Source organism: Panthera onca, chromosome F2 (assembly GCF_046562875.1).
Source record: "Panthera onca isolate mPanOnc1 chromosome F2, mPanOnc1 haplotype 2, whole genome shotgun sequence".
In the NCBI taxonomy this organism is placed as follows: Eukaryota; Metazoa; Chordata; class Mammalia; order Carnivora; family Felidae; genus Panthera; species Panthera onca.
In genome coordinates, this window is record NC_138356.1 from 7,527,814 (window position 1) to 7,541,953 (window position 14,140).

General features: G+C 36.5%; 1 protein-coding gene across 1 annotated transcript in view; it reads left to right on the plus strand.

The window, feature by feature from the left end:
• LOC132664070 (uncharacterized) overlaps positions 1–14,140 on the plus strand; it is a 61,072-nt gene that overhangs the window by 11,767 nt on the left and 35,165 nt on the right. Inside the window, exon 4 of the mRNA XM_060610540.3 lies at positions 12,722–12,825. Coding sequence (XP_060466523.1) covers positions 12,722–12,825 — 104 coding nt within the window. The remainder of the gene's footprint in view (positions 1–12,721; positions 12,826–14,140) is intronic.

Genomic DNA, 14,140 nt, shown 5'->3' on the forward strand with positions numbered 1-14,140 from the left:
ACCTCCAGTCTGCTCTCCCTTTCTCTCAGTTCAGCTTTTTTTTTTTTTTTTTTTTTTTTTTTTGTAGTTTCAAGTCTTTGTCACTTTCATACAATACCCAGTGCTCATCACAAATGCCTTCCTTCATACCCATCACCCATTTAATCCATGCCCCAACCACCTCCCCTCCAGCAACCCTCAGTTTGTTCTCCACAGTTCAGTGTCAGATTTACAAAAAAAAAAAAAAATTGGTTCTCAATATAAGTGAAACCATATGGTATCTGATTTTCTCTGTATGACTTCCTTTACTTAGCATAATACCCTCAAGGTCCATCCATGTTGTTACAAATGTCAGGATTTCATTCTTTTTTGTGGCTGAAAAATATTCATCTACATCTATATGTATTCTCCATTCATCTGTTGAATGACACTTAGATTTTTTTCCATTTCCTGGCTACTGTGAATGAACATAGGAGTACAGATACCTCTTTAAGATAATGATTTCATATTCTTTGGATATATACGCAAAAGTATATTGCTGGAAAATGAACTGTTGGGACATCATCAAGATAAAAAGCTTCTGCACAGCAAAGGAAACAATCAACAAAAGTAAAAGGCAACTGACAGAATGGGAGAAGATATTTGCAAATGACATATCAGATAATGGGTTAGTATCCAAAATCTATAAAGAACTTAACCAAACTCAACAACCGAAAAACAAATAATGTAGTGAAGAAATTGGCAGAAGACATGAATAGACACTTTTCCAAAGAAGATCTCCAGATGGCCAACAGACACACAAAAAGATGCTCAACATCGCTCATCATCAGGGAAATACACATCAAAACCACAATGACATACCTCACATCTGTCAGAATGGCTAAAATTAACAATTCAGGAAACAACAGATGTTGACAAGGATGTGGAGAAAGGGGAACCCTCTTGCACTGTTGGTGGGAACGCAAACTGGTGCATCCACTCTGGAAAACAGTGTGGAGGTTCCTCAAAAAGTTAAAAATAGAATTACCCTATGACCCAGCAATAGCACTACTAGGAGTTTATCCAAAGGATACAGGAGTGCTGATTTGTAGGCGCACGTATATGCCAATCTTTATAGCTGTTCTATCAACAATAGCTAAATTATGGAAAGAGCCCAAATCTCCATCAACTGATGAATGAATAAAGATGTGGTATGTATATACAATGTAATACTATTTGGCAATGAGGAAGAATGAAATGTTGCCATTTGCAACAATGTGAATGGAACTGGAGGGTATTGTGCTAAGTGAAATAAGTCAGAGAAAGACAGATATGTTTTCACGCATATGTGGAATTTGAGAAACATAAGACCACAGGGGAAGGGAAGGAAAAACAAGTTATAAGCAGAGAGGGAGGCAAACCGTAAGAGACTCTTAAATACAGAGAACAAACTGAGGGTTGATGGGAGTGGGGATTTGAGGGGGTGGGAAAAATGGGTGATGGGCATTGAGGAGGGCACTTGTTGAGATGAGCACTGGGTGCTCATGTAAGTGATGAGTCATGGGAATCTACTCCTGAAGCCAAGACTACACTGTATGTTAGCTAACTTGACAATAAATCATTAAAAAAAAAATGTCCACAGGCAGGAGCTGTCCTGTAGGAGTTGCGAGTTTTCAGCCTCTGCCCCAACAAAATACTTATTTATTGTAAAAAAGTATATTGCTGGATCATATAGTAATTCTATTTTTAATATCCTGAGGAAACTCCATAGTGTTTGCCACAGTAGCTGCACCAATTCACCTTCCCACCAACAGTACATCAGCGCTACCTTTCCTCCAGGTCCTTGCAGGCATTTGTTATCTCTTGTCCTTCTGATAATAGCCATCCTAATTTGATGTAAAGTGGTATCTCATTGTGGTTCTGATTTACATTTCCGAGATGGTTGGTGTTGAGTACCTTTTCTTGTACTTTCGGCCATTTGTATGTCTTCTTTGGAAAAATATCTGTTCCAATGTTCTATCCATTTTTAAATTTTTTTTTAACGTTTATTTATTTTTGAGACAGAGAGAGACAGAGCATGAATAGGGGAGGGGCAGAGAGAGAGGGAGACACAGAATCTGAAACAGGCTCCAGGCTCTGAGCTGTCAGCACAGAGCCCGATGCGGGGCTTGAACTCACGGACTGTGAGATCATGACCTGAGCCGAAGTTGGACGCTTAACCGACTGAGCCACCCAGGTGCCCCTATCCATTTTTAAATGGAAGTGTTTTTTGTTGTTAATCGTGTGTGTGTGTGTGTGTGTGTGTGTGTGTGTGTGTGTGTTGTTTTATTTGTTTTTTGGTGTTTTTTTTGCCATTGCGTTGAGTTCCTTATATATTTTGGAAATAAATCCCTCATCAGAGATACGGTTTGCAAATATTTTCTCCCGTTCTGTAGGTTGCCTTTTTATTTTGTTGATTGTTTCCTTTGCTGTGTGGAAGTCTTTTAGTTTGATGTAGTACCACTTGTTGCTTTTTATTTTGTGGCTTGTACTTTTGATGTCATATCCAAAAAATCATTGCCAAGACCAACATTAAGGAGCTATTTATACTGTTCTTCAACAGTATGTGGACATCCAGTTTTCCAGAACCACTTATTGAAGAGACTATCCTTTCTGCATTGAGTTTCCTTGACTCTCTTGTCGAGTATTAGTTGACGGTGTATGTGTGGGCTTATTTCTTGGTTCTCTATTCTGTTCCATTGGTTTAGGTGTCTGTTTTAATGCCAGTACCAAACTGCTTTGATTACTGTAGCCCTAATGTAGTTTAATATTAGGATGTATGATTTTTTTTTCTCAAGATTACTTTGTTCTTTCTCAAGATTATTTTGACTATTTACAGTCTTTGTAGTTCCTTATAAATTTTAAGATTATTTTTTCTATTTCTATGAAAATGCCATTAGAATTTTAATAGGGATTGTGTTGAAACAATAAATGGCTTCAGGTAGTATGGACATTTTAACAGTTTATGATTCATGAATATGGGATATATTTATATTCATGTCTTTTTAATTTTTTTAATCACTGTCTTACAGTTTTGGCGTATAGATCTTTCACTTTCTAGGTTAAATTTATTCCTAAGAATTTTCTTATTTTTGATGCTATTTTAAATTTTTTCTTCATTTGTTTTTCAGACAGTTTGCTGTGAGTGTTATAGAAACTCAGCTGATTTTTGTGCATTGATTTTGTATCCTGCAACTTTACTGAATTTGTTTTACTAGTTCTAACAATTTTTGGTGGAGACTCTCATATCACCTGCAAGTAGAAACAATTTTACTTCTTCCTTCTGAATTTGGATTCTTTTTATTTCTTTTTGTTGCCTGTTTGCTCAGGCTAGGCTTCCAGTACTCTGCTGATACGTACTGGTGACAGTGGGCACCCTTGCCTTCTTCCTGATCTTAGACTTGTTTTAGTTTTTCACCACTGACTATGATGTTAGCTGGGGGCTTGTCATACATGGTCTTTATTATGTAGAGGTAAGGTTCTCCCATCCCCACTTTTTGAGAGATTTTTTTCATGAAATGATACTGAATTTTCTCAAATGTTTTTTCTGCATCTATAAATGATTGTATGATTTTTGTCTTTCATTCAATTAATGTAGTGTGTCACTCTCTTGATTTGAGTATTTTGAAACAGTTTGCATCCCAGGGATAAATCCCACTTGATCATGGTGTATAATGTTCTTAATGTGACTTCAGATTGAGTTTCCTACTATTTTGTTGAGAATTTTTGCATTTGTATTTATCTATAATATTGGCCTGTAGTTTTCTTTTATGTTGTTGTTGTGGTTGTTGTTGTTGTTGTTGTTGTGTCCTTATCTGGCCTTGGTAACAGGGTAATGCTGGCCTAGTAAAATGAGTTTGGGAGTGTTCCCTCCTCAGTTTTTTTTTTTTTTTTTTTGGAAATGTTTGAGAAATATTGGTGTTAATTGTTCTTTAAATATTTGGTAATTTTACCTGTGAAACCATTAGATCCTGGGCATTTCTTTGTTGGGAGATTCTTGATTACTGATTCAACTCCTTAATTGTTATTGGTTTCTTCAAATTTTCTTTTTTTTTCTCATGACTCATTCTTAGAATGTATGTTTTTAAGACCTTATCCGTTTTTTCTAAGTTTTCCAATTTGTGGGTATAAAATTGTTTTATGACATTTTGTATTTCAGTGGTTTCAGTTGTAATGTCTTCTTTTTCATTTATAATTTTACCTATTTGAGTCTCCTTTTTTTTTCTTGGTTAATCCAGCCAAAGATTTGACAATTTGTTTATCTTTTCAAAAAACCCAACTCCTTATTTCAAGGTCTTAGTTAATCTTTCCTATTGTTCTTGATTCCTATTTCATTTAATCTTTCTTTTTCAAATTGTTATTTAAATTCTAGTTAGTTAACATACAGTGCAATATTGGTTTCAGGAGTAGAATTCAGTGATTATTTACTTACATACAACACCCAGTGGTCATCATAACAAGTGCCCTCCTTAATACCCATCACCCATCTAGCCCATCTCCCACCCACCTCCCTCCATCACCCCTCAGTTCGTTCTGTCTTTCAGAGTCTCTCATGGTTTGTTTACCTCTTTCTTTACCCCCACCCCCATATGTTCATCTGCTTGCTTTCTTAAATTCCATATGAGTGAAATCATATGGTATTTGGCTTTCTCTGACTGACTTATTTCACTTGGCCTAATACATCTAGTTGTTGCAATTATTTTTGATGGTTGAGTAATATTCCATTGTATACATATACCTCATGTTCCATTCATCAGTTGGTGGACATTTGGTCTCTCTCCATAGTTTGGCTGTTGTTGATGCTGCTGTAAACATTGGGGGTGCATATACCCCTTTGAAACTGTAGTTTTGTAACTTTGGGTACATACCTAGTAGTGCAGTTAATTCCTGGATCATAGGGTAGTTCTCTTTTTAACTTTTTGAAGAGCCTCCATACTGTTCTCCAGAGTGGCTACACCAGTCAGCGTTCCCACCAACAGTGCAAGAGGATTCCCCTTTCTCTACAACCTTGCCAACACATCTTGCTTCCTGTGTTGTTAATTTTAGCCATTCTAACAGGTGTGAAGCAGTATCTCGTGGTGTTTTTTTTTTAATGATTATTTATTTATTTTGAGAGAGAGAGAAAGCAAGCAGGGGAAGGACAGAGAGAGAGAGAGAGAGAGAGAGAGAGAGAGGGAGAAAAGAGAAGAGAAGAGAAAAGAGACAATCCCAAGCAGGCTCCATGCACATCACAAAGCCTGATGCTGGGCTCAGTCTCATGACTGTGAGATCATGACCTGAGATGAAATAAGAGTCAGATGCTTAACCTACTGAGCCCCCCAGCTGCCCCTCTCATTATGCTTTTGATTTGTATTTCCCTGATGACGAGTGATGTTGAATGTCATTTCATGTGTCTATTAGCCACCTGGGTGTCTTCTTTGGAAAAGTGTCTATTCAAGTCTTCTGCCATTTCTTCACTGGATAATTTGTTTTTCAGGTGTTGGGTTTGATAAGTCCTTTATAGATTTTGGATATTAAACCTTTATCAGATATGTTATTTGAAAATATCTTCTCCCATTCTGTAGGCTGACTTTTTGTTTTGTTGTTTCCTCCACAGTGCAGAAGCTTTTTATCTTGATGAAGTCCCATTAGTTCATTTTTGCTTTTGTTTCCCTTGCCTCTGGTGACGTGTCTGGTAAGAAGTGGCTCCAGCCGAGGTCAAAGAGGTTGCTGCCTGTGTTCTTCTCTAGGATTTGATGGTTTCCTGTCTCACATTGGGTTTCTCATCCATTTTGAATTTATTTTTGTGTATGGTATAAGAAAGTGGTCCAGTTTTATTCTTTTGCATATTGCTGTCCAGTTTTCCTAATACCATTTGTTGAACAGACTGTCGTTTTTCATTGGATATTCTTCCCTGCTTTGTCAAAGGTTAGATGACCATATAGTTGTGGGTCCATTTCTGTGTTTTCTCTTCTGTTCCATTGATCTGTGTGTCTGTTTTTGTGCCAGTACCATGGTGTCTTGATGACTACAGCTTTATAATATAGCTTGAAGTCTGGAATTGTGATGTCTCCAGTTGTGGTTTTCTTTTTCAGGATTGCTTTGGCTACTTGGGGTCTTTTGTGGTTCCATACAAATTGTAGGATTGTTCATTCTAGCTCTGTGAAAAATGCTGGTGTTATTTTGATAAGGATTGCATTAAATGTGTAGATTGCTTTGAGTAGTATAGACATTTTAACAATGTTTGTTCTTTTAATCCATGAGCATGAGTGCTTTTCCATTTCATTGTGTTCTTTTCAATTTATTTCATAAGTCTTCCATAGTTTTCAGAGTGCTGATCCTTTATCTCTTTGGTTAGGTTCATTCCTGGGTATCTAATTGTTTTGGTGCAGTTGCACATGGGATTGATTGCTTGATTTCTTTTTCTGATGCTTTGTTATTGGTGTATAGAAATGCAACAGATTTTTGCACATTGGTTTTATATCCTGCAACTTTGCTGAATTAGTTCTATCAATTATTTGGGTCTTTTGGGTTTCCAACATAGAGTGTCATGCTGTCTGTAAATAGTGAAAGTTTAACTTCTTCCTTGCCAATTTGGATGCCTCATTTCTTTTTGTTGTCTGATTGCTGAAGCTAAGACTTCCAGTACTATGTTAAATAGTAATGGTGAGAATGGACATCGTTGTTTTGTTCCTGACTGTAGGGGAAAGGCTCTCAGTTTTTCCCCTTTGAGGATGATATTGTCTGTTTTTCGTATATGGCCTTTGTGATGTTGTGGTATGTTCTCCCTGTCCCTACTTTGTGGAGGGTTTTTGTCAAGAATGGATGCTGTATTTTGTCAAATGCTTTTTCTGCATCTATTGAGAGGATCATATGGTTCTAATCCTTTCTTTTATTAATGTGGTGTATCAAACTGATTGATTTGTAAATACTGAACTAGCCTGGCAGCCCAGAAATAAATCCCACTTGATCGTGGTGAATAATTCTTTTAATGTACTGTCAAATTTGATTTGATAGTATCTTTTTGAGAATTTTTGCCTCCATGTTCCTCAGGGATATTGCCCTGCAATTCTTCTTTTTAGTGGGGTCTTTGGTTTTGGTTTTGGAGTTTGGAAGTTTTCCTTATGTTTCTGTTTTTTAGAACAGATTAAGAAGAACAGGTATTAACACTTCTTTAAATGTCTGGTAGAATTCCCCTGAGAAGCCTCTGGCCCTCAAATTTTGTTTCTTGGGAGATTTTTGATTACTGTTTCAATTTCTTTTCTGATTGTGGGTCTATTCAAAGTTTCTATTTCTTTCTGTTTTCACTTTTGGTAGTTTGTATGTTTCTAGGAGTTCATCCATTTCTTCCAGGTTGCCCAGTTTGTTGGCATATAATTTTTCATAATATTTTCTTATAATTGTTTGTATTTCTGTGGTATTGGCTGTGGTCTTTCCCCTTTCATTCATGATTTTATCTATTTGGGTTCTTTCTCTTTTCTTTTTGATAAGTCTGGCTAGGAGTTTATTAATTTTATAATTATTTTGAAGAAATAACTGTTAGGTTCATTGATGTGTTATACTGTTGTTTGTTTGTTTGTTTGTTTCTATACCATTTATTTCTTCTCCAGTCTTTAATTTGATCTACCTTCTTCTGGCTCTAGGCTTCCATGTTGAAAGGTTCCATGATGTCAGTGCAGAGTCTGACTCGAGGCTTTATCTCACGAACCTGGAGATCATGACCAGAGCTAAAATCAAGAGTTGGTTGCTTAATCAACTGAGCCATCAAGGTGCCCTAAGATCTTTCTTTTCTAAAATGTGGGCACATATTGCTACACCTAACCCTCTTAAAACAGCTTTTGCTGTATCCCATAAGTTTTGGTGTGCTGTGTTTCCATGTTCATTTGTTTCAGGATTTATTTTGATTTTCCTTTGGTTTCTCCTTTCACCCAAGATTTTTAAGCCTCTTTTTATAGATTGCCCCATCTCTTTTCAGAAGAGTTATATCAGCCCTTTAAATATATCAGTTATATCAGTTGTATATACTCTCATCAGTGGTGCATGAGGGTCTTAGACTCATTACGCTTTGTCATTAAGGCAGAATTAATAATAAAAAATGGATGCTTTAGCTTTAGTATAAGCTTGACACTTACAAACACACACTTATTATCCAATTTTAAAATGTAAGGCTAAGGTCTTTTTCTTGTGTAAAGCATTGCATAAGTTAAAAGGACCACACACTCTCGTTTGCATGTTCTTGTTTGAATCTGTATTCCATCTGATTGGCATCCCATTTTACTCTCAAAAGTATCCTGGTTGGACAATTGTATGGTAACTATACCTGTAATGCATGCTTGATAATTTCCAGTTTCAGTTACAATTAATTGGGAAGTAGGAATTTAAGGAGTATTGTTTCATAGGAGATATAGATTGAATCTTCTCAGGACTTTGAAGAGAAGATTTTCTGTAGTTTTTCATTGTTTCTTTATCAAATAGTTTACATGGTATACCAAGGAAGCTAATTTTCCTCTTCCCCTTAAACGAAAGTTCTTGTGCTGTTTATTCTCTACTTTTTTTTTGAATAACAAAAAATACAGTCTTTTCTAGAACTTACTCCTTCTTTGTGTTATCTTTCGTATTCTGTCTGTGTAGGTAGGATTCTGTGTAGGTACTACTAGAATTCTTCTCTTAGATTATTGTTAGCAGTTGATCTACTCATTTTTAAGCCCTATTTCTAGTGAATGTGGTGATTCACTAGGTGGTGATTAGCTGTAATTTTTTTGTTTGTCTGGTTGTCTGCTACTAGGTACTAATAAAGCAAATTAAAAAATACTTATAATTTAAAGAGTATAGCAGTGGATACACGTTGGCCACTTTGTCTTCTGCTCCAGCTCTTACCATATCCTAGGTGCATTTCTCTGAGATCAAAAAGCCATTGGTTTTGCTCTTCTATTTTAGGGAGAGGACTTGGAAGGACTTCCTTGGCTTTAAATTGAAAAAGAATGTGTTCTAGGATGGATGTTGTCTTATTCAGTCTCCTTTAAAGTGAACCTAAGTCTCTGAATTCAGAAAGATTAGGGAAAGGAGATGTAAAGGAAGAAGAGAACTCTGGATGTCAGAAGTACGTGTTCACGGTTTGGATATGGCTGCTCACTTTGCTCTCTGACCTTGTGTAACTCTCTCTGAGTTGAGAGACTCATAGAGACTACATAGAGGTGAGACTAACGCTTATACCAGTCTTCAGCAAATCAGGGCTATTTTGTTTTGTAAATTGCTGAATTTCTTAACTCAGAATCCAACTGTAGATCCAAGATGAATTTTTTAAAATATAATTTATTGTCAAGTTAGCTAACATAGAGTGTATACAATGTGTTCTTGGTTTTGGGGGTAGATTCCCATGATTCATTGCTTACATACAACACCCAGTGCTCATCCCAACAAGTGCCCTCCTCAGTGCCCATCACCCATTTTCCCTTCTCCCCCATCAACCCTCTGTTTGTTCTCTGTATTTAAGAGTATCTTATGGCTTGCCTCTGTCTCTGTTTGCAACTATTTTCTTCCCTTCCCTTCCCCCATGGTCTTCTGTTAAGTTTCTCAGGATCCACATAAGAGTGAAAACATATGGTTATCTGTCTTTCTCTGACTGACTTATTTCACTTAGCATAATACCCTCCAGTTCCGTCCACGTTGTTGCAAATGGCAGGATCATTCTTTCTCATAGCCAAGTAGTATTCCTTTGAATATACAAACCAAATCTTCTTTATTCATTCATCAGTCAATGGACATTCGGGCTCTTTCCTTAATTTGGCTATTGTTTAAAGTGCTGCTATAAACTTTGGGGTTCATGCCCCTATGAATCAGCACTCCTGTATCTTTTTGAGTGTTGCAATAGAGAGTGCTAAATCTGATGTTTTACTCTAGAGACCGTAAAGCATGTTTTAAACCCTTTATCCCAATACCACAAGAATATTGTGTTAAAAGTAGTCTGCTGGTCATCAAAAGGTGTCTACTGCAATGTGTAAGTCAAACCATCCCCTTCCATGACTAGTCTGTGGCCCCTATACAAATACCTGAGAGAGAAGGGCCAATGTATGTCTGAAGGCAACTTCTTTTATTCCCTCCTATGGGTGGGACATAGCTGTTAATGGATTTGAAGTAGAATAGAAATACTTTGATAGCTAAGTGGAGGTAAGATTTCAGGATGTGCAGGGAGATTAGAGAAGGAGTGACCAGTTAGAAGCCTCTTGTAACATGTCAAGCAGAAGATGATGAGGACCAAAAATACTTCAGTGGGAATATTGGTAGAGTAGAGGGGATGCTTTGAGGAATTTCTAGGAGATAAGATTGGCAGGCTTTCATCATTTATTGGTAAAGGAGTATTAAGGGCAAAGGTTACTCTCAGGTTTCTGAGTTGGGTGATTAAATTGTTGATGGGATCGCCAACTAAAGCGTAGATACAGAAGATTTAGGAGGAGTACATTTGGAAGCTAGGAGTGTAGGGGAAATTGTGAGCTCTCGTTTGTATATATGGAGTTTGAAGTGTCTGTGAGATACCCAGTTGTTTATGTTTAACAGGAAGTGATATATATGAGCTGATGTTGAGGGGGTGGTTTAGATTTTACTTGGCATTTATCACTTTATGGATTATCAAAAGAAACTTCCCAGGGAGCCAGTGAAAAGTGAGAAGGTTAATCAGCTGAGGACAGAACCCTGTGCATGAAAAGGGCAATTGAGAAGGAAGTTAGTGAGGAGGGCGATTGTGAAGTTTCAAAAGGTGCCTGCAGGTTCAGATGGAGTAGAGAGGCAAAGCCAAATAAGGACTGAAACGCTTCTGTTGGATTTTGGCAATTAGACTTCGTTTTGGTGACATTAGCGTGACTAGATCCAGTGGATGTTAGAATTAGCCAGGAACTTAAGATTATATAGACTTACCTCTTGTTTTTATTTTTTTAAAGTTTATTTACTTGAGGGAGAGCAAGTGCAAGTCGGGGAAGGGCAGGGGGAGAGTGAGAGAGAGAATCAGAAACAAGCTCTGTGCACTGTCAGTGTGGAGCCCCCTCTGGGGCTCAGTCTCATGAAGTGGAGATCATGACCTGGGCTGAAATCAAAAGTTCTCTCCTTTACTGACTGAGCCACTCAGGAGCCCCACCTCTTGTTTGTAAAGATAAGAATGTTGGACAGATAAGAACATTGAGAATCTTTATCTAGGTTACAACTTAAAATATTTCATGCACGTAGTAAGTGGTCAGTAAATAGTGGTTGAATGAATTATTGAACTCTTTATTGCCAGAACCAGAACTAGAGTCTTACATCTAGATTCTAACATGAAGTTAGATTGTTGGAGATATTTCTTATTTTTTGATTTAGGCCTGCACTGCTATGATCTTCCCTCTTTTTTTAAAAAAAATTATTTAAATTCCAGTTAGTTAGCATACAGTGTATGAGATCATGAGAACATGAGAACCATGAGATCATGAATGACCTGAGCTGAAATCAAGAGTTAGTCGCTTAACTGACTGAGCCACCCAGGTGACCCACATGTTCTTTAATCATCACATTTTTGTGGATTTCTGTTTTCTTCTTGTACTTGGTTTCTTAGTTTTATATCATTGTAGTCAGAGAAGATTCTTGATATGATTTTGATATTCTTGAATTTACTGAGACTTGTTTTTGGCCTAACATATGATCTGCCCTAGAGGATGTTTCATGTACAATTGAGAAGAATATGTATTCTGCTGATCTTGAATAGAATGTTCTGTGTATGTCTTTTAAGTCCATCTAGTTTAACATATTGTTTAAAGTCAATGTTTCCTTATTGATTTCTTTGTTTAGATGTATTCATTGTTATAAGTCAGGTGTTAAAGTTCCTTACATTATTGCAGTCTGTCAGTTTCTCTCTGGATCTGTTAATATATACTATACACACACACACACACACACACATATATATGCATATGTGTGTGTATATATATATATATATGATTTAATTGACTAAAGAATATTTCTTGAGAAATTACTATGTTCTACACACTGTTCTAAGTGCAGTTATATGGATGTATACAGAGTAGACAAAAATTCATGCCTTGAAGAAGCATACATTTTAAGATAAAAAGGTATATAAAAGTATACTGAGAACCTGGGGTGCCTGGGTGGCTCAGTCAGTTGAGCATCCGACTCTTGATCTCAGCTCAGGTCTTGATCTTGGGGTCATGAGTTCAAGCCCCACATTGGGCTCTGTACTGGGTGTGAAGCCTACTTAAAAAAACAGTATATTGAAAACTGAAAACAATCAGATATATGATGACATTATCTTAATCATCGTAATCCTAGAAAGCAGTCACTAATGTTCAAGTCATATGTATTTGTAATGCATTATTATATTATAATGTGTTATTTTATTTTACCTCAAGTCCCTGAGATTTATGGAATGGAATTTTTTTTTTTTTTTTTTTTTTTTTTTTTTTTGCACCAGGATAATTTATTTTCCTGGAATCAGTTCTGTCAGGTATTATTCTTTGGGGTTGTATCAGGGCTTACCGATTAGCATGGAAAGGCATTAGGGATTTTCCATGGAAATTCCACCAAATTGCCAAGCAACTCGTAGACAATCAAAGGTTAGTGGCATTCTGTCTTTTGACTAATTAAAAATATTTAACTGAGAGGTGTCATAAAATGTCTTATCAGGAGGTTTCAGTGTATAATTGAATAAGAAAAAATACTTTAAAAGCATGAATTACTACTTGCTAATACCTAAAATGTTTTCCAGGTCTCTTTGATGTTATTTTCAACAAAGGAAATATGTGCATTTTCCAGAGTCATGTAATCAGGCATCTTTCTCTTGCTGTTGACAACAGTACTGTCACTGGAATGGTGTGTAGTGATTTTGTTTATTTGCTGTTTATCAATATATGCTGTGTATCCATATATAATTTATTTTTATAAGATTATCAAATTGTATTTCCTTTGGCTTTCCCTTTCACCCTTTTCATTATTCTGTTTTGTCTAACTAACTTTTGATATTCTGTTGCATAAATGGTCCTAATTTCAGCAATTAAAATTTAGACAAGAAAACTAGACCACTTTTCTGATAACATTCAAAGTATTAATAAGCCTCCAAAAGGGGATGATCTGATTTCTCAAAGGTCCCTTCAAGGAGCATATTATTGGGGAAGAAATACTAATAACGTCACCTAAGGATGCTTTGTATTGCTTAGTTTAGGTTTGAAAAGTAGCTTTTAATATATAAAGCTGTTTTAAAAAATATATGCATGTTATTTATTTTGAAAAATGAGACCGCATAGGATAGCTGTCACGCACTGTTGTAAAATGTTTAATATGTGTTATAATGCTTAATCTTTATATCTGCCCTGTGAGAGAATTCGTTATTATCCCTGTTTAACAGAAGAGGAACCTGATGTGTAGGAGAATGAAGTGAGTGGCTCAAGGTCACATAGGCAGTAAATGTGGAAGCAGGAATTGAACACTGGCATTCTGATTCTAGCACTCATGCTACAGCTTTTCATGTAATGCTATATAATATTACATGATTTTTGACTCGTAGTGTATTATTTAACTTAAGGGAAAATAATAATTATTGAAAAAAACGTATATAATTTGTAGGCTTGAAATTCAGGCTAAATGATAATCCGTCAAATTTTCTTTACAAAGTCTTTTCTCCTCTGCTCTGGACTTAGCACGTCATCCTGTGCTCTACTTTGTAGCACGTTCTGCTCAGCACAGATCCTGGTCATAGTAAGTGCTTATAAATAAGAATGTAGTAAGTATGAAATCTACTTAATTAGATCAAGAGTTTGAGAAATTTATTTTTCTAAACTCAAATTAAATTTACTTCCAAGCCCCTAACCCATTAGGTTGGCGAGAGTTTCCATCTTAGTTACGACGAGACTCATCTTGTTACACACAAGACTTTTCCTGGTATGGGGGTCTGGGAATATCCAGTAACAGCCCTTTTGGCTTCAGTCCACACCAGTAACTGCTGATGTACTCATCAAACATCAGATGGCTTCTTGGAGATGAATAGCCCTGTTGCTTACCTACCATATTTACACAAGAGCACTTTGCTGAGTTTGGTAGCTTTAGTGAGTGCCATGGGCCAAGCCTTTCAAGGACACCCATGTGTCCTTCCTTTTCAGGCCCAGTGCCTCCCCAAGGCACTGAGGGGAAA